Source organism: Moschus berezovskii, chromosome 12 (genome assembly GCF_049115385.1).
Source record: "Moschus berezovskii isolate FMDL1 chromosome 12, NW_MosBer_1.0, whole genome shotgun sequence".
NCBI lineage: Eukaryota > Metazoa > Chordata > Mammalia > Artiodactyla > Moschidae > Moschus > Moschus berezovskii.
Window position 1 is genome coordinate 64011327 of NC_142471.1, and position 18927 is coordinate 64030253.

General features: G+C 35.9%; 1 protein-coding gene across 11 annotated transcripts in view; it reads left to right on the forward strand.

Annotated features, from left to right (window-relative positions):
• LCOR (ligand dependent nuclear receptor corepressor) overlaps nt 1–18927 on the forward strand; it is a 129360-nt gene that overhangs the window by 67552 nt on the left and 42881 nt on the right. For 8 of the 11 annotated variants that reach the window (XM_055424978.2, XM_055424980.2, XM_055424972.2 and 5 more), the window contains 3 exons: nt 9405–9537; nt 14258–14545; nt 17334–17427. The exons of 1 other annotated variant lie outside the window; for it this stretch is intronic. In XM_055424978.2, coding sequence (XP_055280953.2) covers nt 14308–14545; nt 17334–17427 — 332 coding nt within the window. In that variant the 5' untranslated portion in view covers nt 9405–9537; nt 14258–14307. The remainder of the gene's footprint in view (nt 1–9404; nt 9538–14257; nt 14546–17333; nt 17428–18927) is intronic. 2 more of the 11 variants (XM_088842222.1, XM_088842223.1) reach the window with 1 other exon arrangement.

The window sequence follows — 18927 nt, forward strand, 5'->3', positions numbered from 1 at the left end:
TTGTATGCTTTTAAGAAGCTCATAGTAGATGCTGGTAGGACAGAATTACCTCTGACTATGAACCAACCAGTCTGGGTAGACTAATTCTTGAATTCTGAAGGAAGCAACTCATAGGTATTGTAAATTCCAGTTCTGATCTCGTTTTATTCCTGTTTAGTTCTGGGCCAAGAATTTGTTTGGTAAGGAATGATAATAAATGCAAAGAACAGTGGTTTTTTTGTTTATAGAAGCGTGTGTCATATCATTTTGTTGTTTTTGCCACACAATACATAATGTTTCCTTTTAGAATTCATGTATGAGGGAGGGGACATCACATGAATTAACTTCCTATCTCCTGACTATTGTATTAGCTTTTTCAGCTCAGTGTCATAGAAACATTTTTGTTCTCGTTGGTTCATTTAATTTTGGTATACTTAGCTACAGTGAGGGAGGATGAGCTACATTTTGTTTATACGTCATTGCTATAAATTTTTAACTAAATGGCCAGATGCACTTGAAAAAAATACATGATTTTGTGCTGTATTTTTCATCTTTGGTTGTAATATGGTTAGGATTGTTTTAATTAAAACAACTATTTGGTGCAAATTATTTTAAAATAACATATAAACTTGGAAAATAGTTATCTTAAGGGCATAAAGCAAATAGAGAATCATTTGTTCAAAAAAAATATCTATTTAATCTCCATAAGAACAAGAATCTAAGACATTTGAGCTATGACCCACTCCTACTCGCTTCCCTGAGCTCAATTTGAGAGCAGCTCTACTCTGAACAGGAGGGGAAGACTGGGCATCTTTTATACATTCAGGATTCTTGTTGCAGAAACTTTCATCCAGACAGGTCAAGTAAAAGGGCCCAGGGCCCCCTTTCTCACTCAGCCTTTATTGTGAGTGGAAGTCTACTGTAGACATAGCAGGCTAAGAATACTAGGCCCCAGTTGCTGGGCCAGGACTCATCCAAGAAGGGCAAGTTATCTGGCACCCCCACTCACAGAGCACAGATGTCACTCTGAGAGAAGTAAGGGAGAGGTGGGCCTTAAGAATAGAGAACTCTGTAGCTCTCCTAAGGAGACTAACTTTATTTGAAACAGAGCTTGCGACAAGATGTTGAAAATTATGATCTTTGTGGTGAACAGTTAAAAGGAGGCTGGTAGTTCCTTGTGCTAATAGCAACAAGTGAAATGGCAGACAAGTTAGAAGTTTAAAGAGAGAACCAGAAAAACAGCAAGAAAGTGCCTTCCTGGGGTTGGAACAGGCCTCAAAGACTGGCAACACCCTGCCCCTGCAAAGAGGCTCCACTTTTATTGGATCAGACTGAGGTGCAGTTATTCTCCAGGGAGTGGCAAAAATAGTAGAACAATTAGTAGAGACTGTTATCTGGGTTTGGGATACCACTATAGGCAGATCAACCAGAAGCTTATAAAGGAGAGATTCAAGAAAAAAACTGCCAAAGGGAGCCAAGCTAAAACCCATAGTTATTCCTGGTGGACAGAGACTCTGCATGCTCAAGACAGCATCCTCTGAGAAGTGGTATCAGAGGCTACACACTGCTGGGGAATTAGAGATAAAGATGGACATTTTGAAAAAACGAAAAAAGGGTCAATCTGTAACTACAAAATGCTACAGAATTGAAGGGAGAAATAGACAATTCAACAATAATAGATGGACACATCAGTAGCCCACTTTCAATAATGGTTAGAGTATCTAGGCAGAAGATCAACAAACGTGGAAGACTTGAACAACACTATGAATCAACTAAATTTAGTAGATATCTATAGAACACTCCACCAAACAAGAGCAAAATACTCCTTTTTCTCAAGTGCACATGAAACATTCTCTAGGAGAGACTATATGCTGGACCATAAAAAAAATAAATTTTGAAGAATTGCAACTATACAAAGTATGTTTTCCAGTCACAGTGGAATGAAATTGGAAATCAGTTACAGAGTAATGTGAGGAATTCACAAATCCTGTGGAAATTAAAGCACTTCTAAGTAACCAATGGATCACAGAAGAAATCACAAAGTAGTAGAAAATAGTCTGAGATAAATAAAAGCAAAACCAAAACATAGCAAAACTTATGAGATATAGCTGTCAATACTTAGAAGGTAGTTTATAGCTCCGAATGCCTACATTAAATGAAAAAGCTTTCAAATCATTATACTAACTGTCCACTCTGGGACTAGAAAAAGAAGAGCAAATTAAACCATAAGTAAACAGAAATAAGGGCATGAGTAGAGCAGAAATAAATAGTAAAATAGAGAATATTGTCATAACTAAAAGTTGGTTCTATGAAAGTGTCAATAGTTGAGAAACCCTTATTTAATACTGATCAGAGTAAGAAGAAGATTCAGATTACTGAATCATAAGCGATACAGGGGAAATCACCACTGACCTTTTGGCAATAAAAAAGGATTATAAGAGGAGTACAATTGATAATATGTATGCCAAAAGATTAGATAATTTAGGTAAATAGGTACATGCTTACAAAGACACAGACTACTAAAACTGGCACGAGAAGAAATAGAAAATCTGATCAGACATATGTTGCAGATTGAATTGTGTCCCCCTTCCCCAAAAAAAGAAAATGTGGAAGTTCTAATCCCTGGTACCTGTGAATGTTAGTCGTTCAGTCCTGTCCAACTCTTTGTGACTCGAAGGACTATATAGCCCGCCAGGCTCCTCTCTCTATCCATGAAATTCTCCAGGCAGAAATACTGGAGTGAGTAGCTATTCCCTTCTCTGAGGCATCTTCCTGACCCAGGGATTGAACCTGGGTTTCCTGCATTGCAGGCAGATTCTTTACCGTCTGAGCAGCCAGGAGAGCCTTAAGACATTTGGAAAAGCAGTCTTTGCAGATGTAATGAAGTCAAGATGAAGTTTTACTGGATTCAGTTGGGCCGTAAATCCAATGACTGATAGCCTTATAAAGAGAGTTGGAAAGACACACACATAACACAAGGAAGAACGCGATATAAAGATGGAGGAAGAAATTGGAGTTATGCTGTCACAAGCCAGGAAACACCAAGGATTGCTAGAAAGGCAACTAACAGAAGCTAGAAGGAGGCAAGAAAGGACTCTCTTCTTAAGCCTTCAGAAGAAGCCAGCCCTGGAGACACCTTGATTTTAGACTCCAGACTCCAGAGCTCTGAGACAGGTACCTCTCTGCTGTTGTTATGCCGCCTGGTTTGCGATAGTAGTCACAGTAATAATGTGAATAGTTAATAGTATGTGTGTTAGTTGCTCGGTCATGTTTGAATCTTGGCAACCCCATGGACTGTAGCCCTCTAGGCTCCTCTGTCCATGGGATTCTTCAGGCAGGAATACTGGAGTGGGTTGCCATTCCCTTCTCCAGGGGATCTTCCCAACCCAAGGATTTAACCTGGGATTCCCACATTGGAGGCAGATTCTTTACCATCTGAGCTACCAGGGAAGCCCATATTAATAGTAGCCCTAGGAAATTAATAAGACCCAAACAAGTAGAGATTGAATTAGTAATTTTAAAATATTCAGGAAAAAAATGCATATGGCTAGTTCACTGATGATTTCTACCAGATACTTTTTTAAAAGAATTAATACCAATTCTTCACAAACTTATCTAAGATATAAAGAAGGAACATTTCTTCATTCTGTCTTTTTGAAAACCAAAACCAGGCAAAGACATCACACAAAAGGAAAACTGCACACCAGTATCACTAGTGTGTAAAACTACACACTAGTATAATCACAAAAAATCCTTATCAAAATATTAGCAAACCAAATCTCACAACGTATAAAAACTGTTATACACCATCCTTAAGTGAGATTTGTCTTAGGAATGCAAGGTTGTTGTAACACTGCATAATTGATGTACAGCTAATATACCTGTTGTTGTTTAGTCACTAGGTCATATCTGACACTTTTGCAACCCTGTGGATGGTAACCTGCCAGGCTCCTCTATCCATGATTTCCCAGGCAAGAAGACTGGAGTGGGTTGCCATTTCCTTTCCAAGGGGATCTTCCTGATCCAGGGATTGAACCCACTTATCTTTCATTGACAGACAAATTCTTTACAACCAAGCCCCCAGGGAAGCACAGCTCACAGCACACCTAATAGTAAAAAACTGAACAGTTTCCCCCTGAAATCAGATAACCACTTGTTTGTTTGGTGTTTTACAAAAGGTTCTAGCTTTGGAAGTTAAATGATAAAAAGAAACGAAAATTATGCCGATTATCATGTATGGATGTGAGAGTTGGACTGTGAAGAAAGCTGATTGCAGAAGAATTGATGCTTTTGAACTGTGGTGTTGGAGAAGACTCTTGAGAGTCCCTTGTACCGCAAGGAGATCCAACCAGTCCATTCTAAGGGAGATCGATCCTGGGTGTTCATTGGAAGGACTGATGCTAAAGCTGAAACTGCAGTACTTTGGCCACCTCATGCGATGAGTTGACTCACTGGAAAAGACTCTGATGCTGGGAAAGGTTGGGGGCGGGAGGAGAAGGGGACGACCGAGAATGAGATGGCTGGATGGCATCACCAACTCTGTGGACGTGAGTTTGAGTGAACTCCGGGAGTTGGTGATGGACAGGGAGGCCTGGCGTGCTGTGATTCATGGGGTCATGGAGAGTCGGACACGACTGAGCGACTGAACTGAACTGAAAAGTGTTTGCAAATGACATGATATTATATGTAGAAAATCCTAAGGAATCTATGAAACACTACTAGATTTAATCAGGATCAGGAGGGTTGAAGAATACAGCATTTTTTTTAAAAATAGTTGAATTTCTATTCATTATCAGTGAACAATCTAAACATGAAATTAAGAAAATTCCATTTACAATAGCATTAAAAGTAAAATATTAGAAATAAATTTTAACAAAAAGTGTAAGACTCATGCATTGTAAATGACAAAATATTGTTGAAAGAAATTAAAGGAGCTATAGATTAATGAAAAGACATGCCATGTTCATGGATAGGAAGTCTCAATATTGTGAAAATGGCATTTTGCCCGAGGTGATCCACATGTTCCCTGTCAAGACCTTAGCTGGTTTCTTTGCAGGAATTGCCAAGTTAATGATAAATTCATATGAAGATCCAAGGGACTCTGAATAGCCAAAACAGTTTTAGAACAAATGGACAGGTCTTGCACTTCTCAGTTTCAAAACTTAACTACAAAACTGTGTAATGATCAACATAGTGTGTACTGGCATAAGGACAGATATGTAGAAATTGATGGTATAGAATTGAGATGCAGAAGTAAACTTTATTGCTGGTAATTTTTCACAAAGGAAGTTGGACCCCTTCCTTAAACCATACAGAAAAATTTAGTCGAAATGGATTTTAGACTCAAAAGTAAGTCCTAAAATGATAAAGTGACCCCATGGAGTAGTTCTCCAGGCCCCTCTATTCCATGGAGAATGTCCATGGAATTCTCCAGGCAAGAGTACTAGAATGGGTAGCCATTCCCTTCTCTAGGGGATCTTCCCAACCCAGGGAATGAACCCATGTCTCCCGCATTGCAGGCAGATTATTGACTGTCTGAACCACCAGGGAAGCCCTTTTAGAAGAAAACATAGGAGTAAATCTTCACAGCCTTGGGTTAACCACTAGTTTTTTTAGATATAATAGCAAAAGCACAAATGGCCAAAAAGAAAAAAGATAAATTGGGATTCATTAAAATTAAAAAACTTTTATACTGTCAAAATAGTATCAGTGAAGTGTCAAGAAAGCTCACAGATGGGAGAAAATATTTGCAAATTATATATCTGATAATGAACTTGTATCCAGAATATAAATCTTACAGCTCAGCAATAAAAAGATAAATGTGGTGATGGTTTAGTTGCTAAGTCGTGTCCAGCTCTTTGCAGTCCAATAGACTGTAACCCTCCAGGCTTCTCTGACCATGGCATTTCCCAGGCAAGAATACTGGAGTGGGTCGTCATTTCCTTCTCCAGGGGATCTTCCTGACCCAAGGATCAAACCCACAGACCTGTGTCTCCTACATTGCAGGCAGATTCTTTACCCCTGAGCCACCAGAGAAACCCCAAAAAATAAATAGCCCAATTGAAAACCAAGCAAACTATGAGTATATATTTCTCTGAAGGAGATATTTGAATGGCCAATGGACTTCCCTGGTGCCTCAGATAGTAAAGAGTCCACCTGCAGTGCAGGAGACCCAGGTTCAATCCCTGGGTGGGGAACATCCCTCGGAGAGGGTGTGGCAATGCACTCAGTATTCTTGCCTGGAGAATTCCATAGATAGAAGCCTGGTGGGCTCCAGTCTAGGGAGTCACAGAGTTGGACACCAGTGAGTGACTATCACTTTAATTTTCAAGCAAACAAAAAGATGCTTAACACCAGTTCAGTTCAGTTCAGTCGCTCAGTCGTGTCCAACTCTCCGCGACCCTATGAATCACAGCACACCAGGCCTCCCTGTCCAGTAGTCATTAGGAAATCCGTTCCGTTCAGTCGTGTCCGACTCTTTGCGACCCCGTGGACTGTAGCCTACCAGGCTTCTCCGTCCATGGGATTCTCCAGGCAAGAATACTGGAGTGGGTTACCGTTTCCTTCTCCAGGGGATCTTCCCGACCCAGGGATCGAACCCGGGTCTCCCGCATTGGAAGCAGACACTTTAACCTCTGAGCCACCAGGGAAGCCCATTAGTCATTAGGAAAATGCAGGTCTAAATCATGAGATATCACTTGTAACATAGTGATTCATGGGGTCGCGGAAAGTCGGACACAACTGAGCTACTGAACTGAACTGAATCAAAAAATTACAAATATCCATGAGTATGTGGAGTGGAAACCCTCATTACTGTTGGAAATGTCAAGTGGTGCACAACTTCAGAACATGGTTTGACACTTCCTTAAAATTGAAAGATAGTTACCACGTGATCCAGAAATTCCACTCCTACCAAGAGAAATTAAAATATATATTCACACAAAATTTGTACACAGATATTAAAAGCAGCATTATTCATATCTCAGTAGGCAAAAAGTAGAAACAACATAAAAGTTCATCATCTGATGAATGGTTAAAATGTTTATCCTTACAGTGGAATGTTCCGTTCCATCGCTCAGTCGTGCCCGACTCTATGCGACCCCGTGGACTGTAGCCTACCAGGCTTCTCCGTCCATGGGATTCTCCAGGCAAGAATACTGGAGTGGGTTACCGTTTCCTTCTCCAGGGGATCTTCCCAACCCAGAGGATCGAACCGGGGTCTCCCACATTAGAGGCAGACGCTTTAACCTCTGAGCCACCAGGGAAGCCCAGTGGAATTTGGCAGTAAAAAGGAAGTAGATATTGATACCTGCTACAACTTGAATGAACGTTGAAAACATTATTCTAGGAAAAAGAAGTCAGTCACCAAAAATCCGAATATTGTTTAATTGTGTGAAATTTCCAGAACAGATAAGTCTTATAGAGATAGAAAATAATATAGTGGTTGACTAAGGTTGGGAAAATGGGGAGTGACTGTTACTGGATGTAGGGTTTCCTTTGGGGGAACAAAAATGTTCTAAAGTTAGATTATGGTGATGGTTCTGCATTTCTATGAATATACTAAAACATTGAATTTTACTTTAAATGAGTAAATTGTATGGTGTGTGAATTACAAACAGTGAAACTATTTACAAAGCAAAATGAATAGATATGACTGCAATTATTATGAACCAACTAAAAATTAAGCTGTATATTTCAGAGTACAAATTGATAAAATTTGTAAATGTTTGATTCAAAAAAAGGACATGTAGCAATTGCCTTACTGAATTCTAAATTAGTTGCTCTGTGTTGATTTAGGCTAGAAAGTAGCCTGAATGCTACGTTAAACATAAAAGTGTAGATAATACTGTTCAAAGTCAACTATACTGATTAAATATAGGACTAAGGACACTTAAATAGTTAAACCTTGTAATGTCTGATTTTTAAAAATCTATAAACAATGAATGGCATTGAAGTGTAATAATGCAAATAAGGATTTTATCAGACTCTCTAATGCCTATTCCTGATATATTTAAAATGTTAAATTTGTATCAAAATTAGATTGATTCATTTTTAAAAGTTACTTTCCTAATAATTTCCTTCATCCATAGAAGAGAATGTTGGCAAAGAGAACTGTAATAAAGGTTTTTATAATGATTTGTAACACTTAAAATATTTTAAGAAATTTTAAGCTAATGTGGCAAACATACAGTGTCTTACGGAAAATGTTGAGGAATCATTGTTTTAGTTTGAGTGTGCAAGAGAGTTCTTCATAGTGAGTTATTTGTTTACGATGTATAATGTCCTTCCAAGAAACATTTGAATTGCACTGTTAGTTGAGTCATGGGGGAATCATGGAAAGTAGATGGCATAATATCATTGGGTGTATTTAAAATTTTTGAGGAAATCACTTGTGAATTATAATGTGCCTTGAACGTTTACTTCCTTTTCATTGTGCCAAGGTGTGTCCCATTTTCTTTTAGTATTTAGAGCACTTTAAAGTTTTTTATGATACAAGTAAGTGCCTGTGTTGTTGCATTGCATTGAAGTAAATTATAGGCACTTGAACTCAAAATATGTACTTTGTTTTTCTTTATACTCTCGGTTTTCTGTCATCATAATTTACTATTTATTTATTAACTGCAAAGGTAGAAGTAAGTGCAAAGCATTGTCAGCCTAGACCAGTTCTTCTGCCATCTGAGAGCATATTCTGAGAGTCTAGAATGGCATTTTGAAACTTTGATCAGGACCCACATTTTTATATTACAGACATGTTCAAGCCTATATATACATATATATAATGTTGAAATGTTTACCCTTAAGATAGCGAAGTGTTTAACTTCTTATAATACAAAGCATTCTATTTTTCAACTTTTTTTTGTAGTGCTAGTTTTGACCCGTTAATTTCACAGCCCACTAAAGATTTGAAAGCTACCATTTGTAAAATAGTACTCTAGGGACAGAATTATGAAGTCAAGTACCTTATTTTTGAGTCTCTTTCCTAATGGCCCTTAAAAAAATGTTTTGTGTCTGGAGAAAACACGTTATGCTGGTAGGGCGAACATGATTCTCAAATGAGATTTGGTGTTTAAGATACCTTTTCATGTGAGTTGGGTTGTCAGTAAACTGTTGCTATAATGTAACAAGAACCGATGTATTTGAATGCTCAAAGAAATTTTCCCTTTGGTAATTATAGTTTAATTAGAGTTAATCTATAAATTTAAGCAAAATTCATAATTAAAAACACCCCAAATAATTTTTTATATTCATTTTGCTTTTATACTTTTGTGGCAATAAATACTATCCTGACTTGAAGTTCTAAAATATTTTAATTGTATTGAACTGATTTATCTGTTATTAACATTTGCCTTTGATTTTGGATCTCTGCTTTTGATATTGAATGGGGAAGGATTTTTGTGCAAACATTTCATCAAATATTTTTGCAGGGACACTTAGTCGGTCTGGATGAGCCAGCTTCGGGAGCTGGGCAAGAAGCTCTGCTTAAACAAGAGCAAGCAAAAATCATTCGATTCGAGAGACAAGCAGAAGAGTTCCTCAATGCAGTCTTTTGTAGAAAAGGTTGGTTCCAGTGAAGAATGACATTTAGTATCTGCTTGTCTTATCTTAGTCTCCTTAATTTCAATGTCAGTTTTTAAAAGAGTCAATTTTAAATACATTTTTCTTTATTAGTAGTATACTTTATAATTTTCTATATTCCTTTGGTCAAGGTAAATTGGAATGGGTGATGCAGCCCTCTCCCTCCTTTTTGTTATGCAGTGATGGTGCCATGTAAGATTTAGTTAAATAATACTTAAAATTATTATGAATGTGTGAAAATTGTAGGGTCTCAGTAGTTCTTTATTTTGTTAAACAAATTCTCTTACCTAAATAGTCACTATTGGGAGTTCCTTGATAGGCTAGTGGTTAGGATTCCAGGCTTCCATTACCATGGCCCAGGTTCATTCCCTAGTCAGAGAACTAAGAATCCCACAAGCTCACGATATGGCCAAAAAAAAATGAAGTCACTATTTTAGTCACTGATAACCATAAAACTGTATAGAATTTTAATAATTCCTCATTGAAATTTCATTTGGGGGGAAAAGTTTTATCTTAAAATTAGATCTGCAAACTTTTTTCTCCTTGATACAGCCTTGTTTTACTAAAAATTTTAAGTATTAAAATTAAAGAAATTATTTCTAAATGAATTTGTTTTCCTTATTTATGCCATCCCTCTAGTTCCACAATGGTGATTACTATGATAGGCTTTAAAGTTTTTTTTATTTAATCTTCAGCAGACTCAATGACTCCATTTTCTTTAATATTTCTCCATATGTTCTGGTTTACACCTCTCATTCCTTTGAAAGTGGCCTTCTCTCTTCCAAAATTTGAAGGGTAATGTTTGTCTGTACACTAGTTGTAAGTCTGATAAGTGCAGATTCCAATGGGTTGGTTCCATATATTTGGAGACTAGCTGAGTTTCTGTTTAATGTGATCGATATTTTCAAAAGGGAGTATGAAGTAAAGTGACATACGAAATTAAGGAGTTACTGAAGGGTTTTGTTTTCAGAGGCACTTTTTTCCCTCCTTTTTCCATCAGATCTCCAAATAAAATTAAATCTTTTACTACATCGTCACTTCCTTTAATATCCTCTAGTACCCTCTGACCTCGAGCTCCCAACGAAGGCCTCCATGCTCACCATTTCATTTCCATAAAATATCCTGACTCCAAAGCTATGTTCAAAACATTAGTTTTATGAACATTTGAGTGTTTTATTAAAGTAATTCACATTTAAAGTATAAATGACTGATAGATCAGTTGTGAGTTTATTAACTAAATAAAATATCTTTCCAGCTTCTCTGCTGTTCCTATCCTTTACGAAGTGTACTGGGTCATGGGTCTAATGCTGTAGGGAACGTCATTAACTGAAAAGAGGAACTCCTCTTCCTAATTTACATGGAGGAACCACTTTTAATCCACTCTGCTTAAAGGGAGTTAGGTTAATCACAAGCAGATTCTTGAATAGATTTCTAGTCTGCTTCTCTACTGGTCCCATCCCTTTGTTGTATAGGAATAATGTAGGTTAAAGTTCTTCTAAGTGTTTTTACCTAGAAATTAAATTTAGGGATACATACCCTCATCAGGTAGGATAATCCTCAGACACACTGAAATCATAATCACAGGAAACTAGTCGATCTGATCACATGGACCACAGCCGAATGTGGTCCACTGGAGAAGGGAATGGCAAACCACTTCAGTATATTTGCCTTGAGAACCCCATGAACAGTATCAAAGGGCAAAATGATAGGCTACTGTATGAGGAATTCCCCAGGTTAGTAGGTGCCCAGTATGCTGCTGGAGCTGGATGGCATCACCGACTCTGTGGACATGAGTATGAGTGAACTCCGGGAGTTGGTGATGGACAGGGAGGCCTGGCGTGCTGTGATTCATGGGGTCGCGGAGAGTCGGACACGACTGAGCGACTGAACTGAACCCTTTAGAGGAGGAATTCTTACCTTGGAATAGGTCTTGAGAGATGAGAATCCTCTGAAATTGTAGAATTGTTTGTATATTTGTCTGTATACTGGCATGTGATGCTTAGAAAAAGAAATAATGCTTTGCAGTTGAAAGTTTCCCCTTTATGTATTAATATTGTTACTTTTAGATTTTTTTATTAATCCTCTTGGGAATGTCTCAAAGATGGGCATTAGTAGGCTTCAAATTGATACCAAAAAATGTTCCAATGATGTAGCAGGCAATTTAATCTAAGGAGAATATTTTGTTTTTAATAAATAATTAAGCTATTTGGATTTAGTCATTTGTTTCCAGAGTATTACAAATTGTTTAAATAATTGAGTATGAACAGGTTATCTGTAGATAGGTAGAAACATTAGTTGCAAATAAAAGTAGGTTTTTGTGGTATGGACTCTATATAATAAATTCCAATCTAAGTATAGTACAGCTGTCATAATCATTTCTTTTCATCTGGCTTTGTCACTTGTCTCAGAAAATTTGACACTTTCCTAAAAGTTGATTTGCATTTTAAAAACATAACAGGTGGCTATGATGTAGCTTTCACGTGTTTTTCTGTAGTTTTAACTTTGACCTGATATGTTGTTTTTATTTGACTCAGTTGTGCATGTTCCCCTGAGGATGGCTAGGTTTATAGATGTTGTGTTTTAAGTAAATTAAAGAATGAAATGCTTCAAGAAATTTTCAAGAGACATAGCAGGAAATGATCTTTGATCATAAACATAAACTGTTTCATGATTATAGTAGTCCTTAAACAGAGAGGCATAATATGCTGCAGACATTTAAAGATCAAAAGTAACAATTTATGGTTTTTATCCTAAAATCTTTGACTCTTTGCAAGTCTCTTTAATATTTATTAATCTAGTTAAACACAGAGATATCTCATAAATTCATTTTGCTTCCTGTTTGGAAGCTTTCTTCTTTATGTATTATTTTCTAGCTTTTCAGAGGATGAAAAGATATAGTAACATATTAAAACTTAAAATTATATACATTCAGAGGATTTTATGATATGGAAGGAAAAAAAGTTAAATAATTTTCTACTTAATAAGAAATCCTAATAAAACCCAGAGTAGAATGATTTAAAAAAGCAATACATGGCTAAAATGGTCGTTAAAGCATTTAAGGAACCACTGTCCGTGATTGTAGTAACTTCTGAACCTTAATTACCTAGTTGAATAGGTTTATTCTTTAACCATCTAGCATACCCATAGTCTCTTTTATAGAGAGGAAACTTAAGATTGAAAATACTTTATAGTAGAACAGAAATGTTATTATTGATAGAACAAACCTTATTAAACTCCAGAGAATTAAATATTCTGACTTTAGGATATAACTGTCTTCCAATATTGAATATTGTCCTTCAGGAAAAAAAATTTGTTCTTGGGAGTCCTATTTGGTTTTAATGATGAGTTTGGTTTTTAGATATTAGTGATAAATTAATAGCAATTAGTCAGTTTTTCTGACTAATCAAGGTTTCTTTACAGCTCCAAAATACTAATCTTTAAGAGAATAAGGAAACTCAGGTTTTCTGAGACCCATCTTCTAAAGCCTAGGAAGTGTAGGAAGGAAGTATAAAATATGGGTGGAACGTTTTAATCCCGGGTCTATCACTGGCCATCTGTACAAAATTGAACAGGCCATTTATTCTTTAGATCACATTTATCGCATTTGTTGCTTTTGTTTTTTTAAGAACTGTTTGTTGACTGATTTGATATTGATCCATTTATTAGTCAGCTAAATACAAATGCATACTTGACACCAAGATTAGGTGCTGAGAGCACAGGAGTAAACAAACATTATCTCTGCTTTTCTTAAACAACGTTTAATCTCCTTGATAGTGTGTTAATGTCAGAGACGTGATGATAATATATTTATGCAAAATGTTTTCCCTTTTATTTTACATTCAGGGTCCCTTCCAGTCCTGAGGGTTTTATACCTTAGTGAATTCATAAGGTCTTTATTTTAAAATTAACATTGATTAGAAATTAATAACTTAGATGTTTATTACTTCCATTTCTGTTGTGTTCAGTGGTTGGTAGAGCATAAAGAACTTACTGAAAGTAACTTGGTTTTAAAGTTTTGAGGTTTGGCATTAAACTCCTAGCCTAGAGATTCTAGAAGTGTAGTCCTCAGACCAGCAGCATCTAGAAACTTGTTAGAAACACCAATTCCTGAGCTTACTCTAGAATTGCTAAATCAGTAACTCTGGAGAAAGGACCCAGCAATCCCTTTTTACAAACCCTCAAAGTGGTTGTGATGAGTATTAAAATGTGACATCTGTTGCCCTGGCCTATCATGAATCCTAAATACCTCCTTTTATAATGTTAATATGCCTGCAGTCTTTTAGCAGAAAGTGTTCATTCTTCAGTAATATAGGAAGATAGTGTAATGGTTGAAGGATCTAGGGGAAACCAGATGTGATCTATAGGTGGTAAACAGGGGAGTAATCATTTCATTAAAAAGGGGTTTTGGGATTTCTGTATCAGGTAAGTGATTCTTACCCATATGGTATACTATTTGTTATCCCTTTATTTGACTTCATATTCAGGGGCAGGGGTAGTATGTAGAAATAATTTTATTAAAATTTTATTTTTAAAAGTCAACTTTTATAAGCCTGCAGATTAAAAATATAACTCTAAGAGGGAATACTATTTTTAGGATATTGCATTTTAAAAAAGAAAAATAAAATGAAATTTTGTTTGCTTGAAAGCTGTCTCTTTTTAGTACATTGTCCCACTTTAAAAGTAAATAAATCTTTGTTTACAGACAGTCCCTGGGTCTCCGACCCCAATATTCCCCTAGTGGCCCGTGAGATCATGCAGCGAATGATCCAACAATTTGCTGCTGAATATACCTCAAAAAATAGCTCTACTCAGGACCCCAGCCAGCCCAATAGCACAAAGAACCAAAGCCTGCCGAAAGCATCTCCAGTCACCACCTCTCCCACGGCTGCAACTGCTCAGAACCCTGTGCTCAGCAAACTTCTCATGGCTGACCAAGACTCACCTCTGGACCTTACTGTCAGAAAGTCTCAGTCAGAACCTAGCGAACAAGGTATGGTTTGATGTCAAGATCTCCTCTGTCCAATAGAATACTTTTAATTTGGGGAGAAAAAAAGGTATTGGCATGTAGGGCATCACTAATGTGATTTTTAAATTATTCTGGACTCTGCAGTGATAGAGAAGTATCAATTGGCTACCTTACCCATCAGTAAGTTCATAGTCATGATTGATGTACCACCTGGGAAAGTTAGGTGGTTATATTGTTACTTGATATTTATGTAAGTATTGCATACTTTCCAAAGCATTGTCATATCCATTGTTTTTAAAATCCTTTTGAAAAATTAACTTTGCCCCCTTTCCTTCAATGTTTAGGATTAGCACCTACCTGAGAAATAAATACATCTTGTTAGGTAGGAGTTAAACTCTGCATGTGAGATCATGAGGCAAAAATAGGTATTACTTGCATTTTTAAAAAAGAAACTCAGGGGATTAGAAATATTGAGAAGATAGTAGAAGCACTTTGGGTTGTTAAAATATATTCAGTATTTTATAAATACACATACATACACTGTATTATGAACTAGTTAGAATATTTTCAAAAGGTAGTCTGTTGGTGAGGGTGCTAATTAAGTGAAGAGATTGAGAGGGTATCAATTTTGCAGAGCAGCTATTTCTTGAGTCTTTGAAAAGGTACTCTCTTAAGTATATTATATCTTTGTTGCTTTGTGATCTCATTTTACCTTTCATTTCACAAAGATGAAGTAAGCATTTCTACTTGGCCACTGTTTGAACCATTATAAGTTATAGATTAGTGATAGCTGTATTACTGAGATTTTATTGCCATAGAAGTCTCATAAAAGTGTGAATTTATTGGTGAGAAATATATTTATTTTGCAAAGTAAGTTTAATTCATGTAGGAATCTCTTTGAAAGAACTTTATTTTGCTCATTTTAAGTAGTTTTTGAAGTAATGACATTTAATGGGTTGGCTTTAGTTGCTTCTTAAAGAATATTTTTTTGAATAGCTTCCTTTGCCTTCTTTCTCTTTCTGTGAGTGAACAGCAGTCAAAATCTCTAAGATTTCCTAGCAGGAGACCTTCTAGACCTCCTTTTGTTACCATGTTGTTTATAAAAGTTATTCTTTTCCATTTTAGAGAATTGTTTTCTTTACCACAGATTGGTAGTTCTCATTAACAGTCTGTTTGCTCTAAATGTTGCATTTCAAACTTCAGGTTTACAATAGGAGAATGATGGCATAGAGGTTGTGTCTAAAGTATTAATAATGGAGATTAACATACAAAGATACACATTAATTTAACTTCTTATAGTAAGTGTTATACTTGAAAGGTATGTTGTGTTGACAGCAAGAGAAATTTGAACTAGATGATAGGATTATAGTATATCAACTTCAAATGAAACATTTCTAAAATTATTTTTCCTAACAAATTTTAATGTATTTTCAACTTAAATCACAATATTTCAGTGGTAGATTTGAAGTATGTTGCCTATAATATGATTAGACTATGAAAATAATTCTTTGGTTGGAAATATTTTAAGCAGTGTATTTTCCTGTTAGGAATCTAATTGGATTAGACCTCTAATGGAATACTTGGTTCTATAAGATTTCAGTTATGTTTTTAGAAATATTAGTGGCTCTGAAAGACAACACGGTGTCCTTACTTTGTATGTCCTTACTTTGTGGGCTTTTTTTTGGTTTATAAACTGAGTTGCATATTTATTTCTAATTACCTGAAATAGGGAGTTACAGTGTCCTCAGACACAAGTCCCAAGAGAGTTCTGTATTGGCATGGTCTTTAATATAACCAGATAGCAGGCCTCTCTGCCTACTAACTGAAAATCAGAGGCATTGAGTATTCCAATTTTGAACAGAACAGCAGCTTTAAAAGTTATCCAGACTATGAGTTTTCTTTTCTAGACATGTCTACAGGGGAAAAATGGCTTTTGGATAGAGTTAAAAAGTCTTCTGTTTTATGTTCTAATAACATGAATTTGTGATTTTATAGTAAAAGAAAGAAATGATTATTCCCCCAAGGCTCCCGTCAGTATCAAGGCCGTGTCATTCTTCTTTCTTTCCTTAAACTTTGCCATCAATTTATAGTAGCGTATTAATTGAAAAACCTTGCCTTTGTAAATATGAGCAAGTAAATTTTGAATTTCTGCTGATTTTCCCCAAAAGCTTGAATCCAAATACACAGACTTTTGCAGATATATCCCAAATAGTAATTTGGATATGTGCAAATTATAAACAGTTAACAACTGATTCATCTTGCATATTATCTTATACAGTATATATGTTTAATATAACCATGTAAATTTGTTTTTAAAATGAATTTTGCATTTCAATTTTTCTAAATCTAACTTTTATGTACCCCTGATACTTCAGGTAGCCTTAGCTCTTGAGAAATTTGGTTTTATAATTTGTTTGACATTATCTCATTAATCTCATACACTTAGATTAAGGTAATTTAAAAAATGACATCTCATAGTTCCATCACAGAGCGTCGTATGTTATAAACTGCTATTTCTAATATCTCACTGTATCTTAACATCTTTAGTGTTATGCTTTAACTTTTCTTTTGTCCTATTAATAAAACATTTAACCCTTGGAAATAGTAGATAAAACAGACTTTGATAAACTTATGTCTCTTCGGGAGAAAAAAAATATCCTGATTCTATTAATGTATTGGTTTGTAACTGAAAACGTATGGCTGGTTTTATCTGTTTAGTTGAGTAAGCCTACTGCTTTGACACTTTTAGCCTATTCAGTTCACATTGCTCCCAGTTTTTAATATCCTCAGGTGTTTCTTTGTGTCTCTGCAGACGGTGTACTTGATCTGTCCACTAAGAAAAGTCCGTGTGCTGGCAGCACTTCCCTGAGCCATTCTCCAGGCTGCTCCAGTACTCAAGGGAACGGGTAAGGGAAAATATTTGTGGCCTTCCACAGTTTTATAGGGGACAGTTTATCAAAGATTGATGCCAGTCTCCCTTGTATGTTTTAAAACAGTCCATTAGAGTAACACTCTTACGGTGGGTTACAGTCCATGGGGTCACAAAGAGTCGGACACGACTAAGCGACTAACACTTACAGGTGGACCTTTAGTAAAATTACTTTTAGTCTGTCAATCAAGTAAAGGCACAATCTGTGAAATCTAGAATTGGCAAGTATAGTCAATTTTGCCCATTTAGTACAAATAGTAAATAATTAGGAATATGGTAAGAATGTCTTTGGATTTTTTGTTGTTGAGTGTTGAGGAATATGAACCCAACCTAAATAATTCCAGAGTTCACATGTAAAGGCAGTGTTTTGTGTGCTGAAGTTGTTGAATGAAAATTGGGCTCCAATCTTTAACTTGGTATTGCTAATGGAGTATAGGGGCTGTTCGTTTCTTCCTTGGTTGTTTTGGTTTGGTTTGGTTTGGTTTATTGATTTGAACTGCTGCAATTTTAACTCTTGTGTGGCAGTTCAGAAAATAATTGTGTGTATTTTTTGTTTTTGATTAGATAAGACTGGTTGTCGGTGTTGATAGATAACCATCTTATGCTTCCAAGACATTATTACATGATCAATTTTGAGAACTATTACCAGACTAAAGAGGATTTTCTAACCACCAAATTTTTTAGTGTAAGAATTATCTAATTCTCTCTGTATGTGTACATAGTAGCCATTTTTAAAAGTCATATATTAATGAAGATGCTTAGATGCCATATTGGGAAGGCATTTCATAAAACTGTGTTGTGGCCAAAAATGAGCTTCATCTAGATATGAAACATAGTTAATTATTTAGGTTTATTTAACTCTTAGAATGTCAACATGGGGAAGATATTTAGATATCAAAGGAGTAAGTAGGCACTAAATGGACTAACCTTTTCCAACTTATTCTTAATTACCTTCAAATCGAAGGATTCCTTTACTGACTTCTAAAATGCTCCTTTTATTTTCTCTAAAATTCCATCATCTTTCTTTTTCTCTCCTCCTTTATTCAGTCTAAAAGTAACATATTAATTTAATTCATTTTGCATAGTTTACTAATCATTTTTATCTTAAGCCCTTTTTTTCACTATAGTTCATACTAAATATGTATCTAAGTCATCATGGTCCCAAATCATTTGGTTCCATTTATATATGAAAAAACTTGAGTTGTGTAAACAAGGACACGTGTAGAAGCCTAAGTGCGGTTTGCATAAATACATCCCTTGTACAAGATTTTCTTTAAACTTGGCCACCAGATCTGTGTACTGTATGGTTGAAATTGCTGTGTTTGTCCCTCTGAATGGAAAGTAAATGCACTCATTGTGGTAGAGTTTTCTGGAAGATGAAGGCACCAACAATACTACCCACCTTTTAGTTGAATTGTCATCCATATTGTATTATTTACTGGTAACAGCAGAGTCCCTGTAGACTTTCGGAAGACGT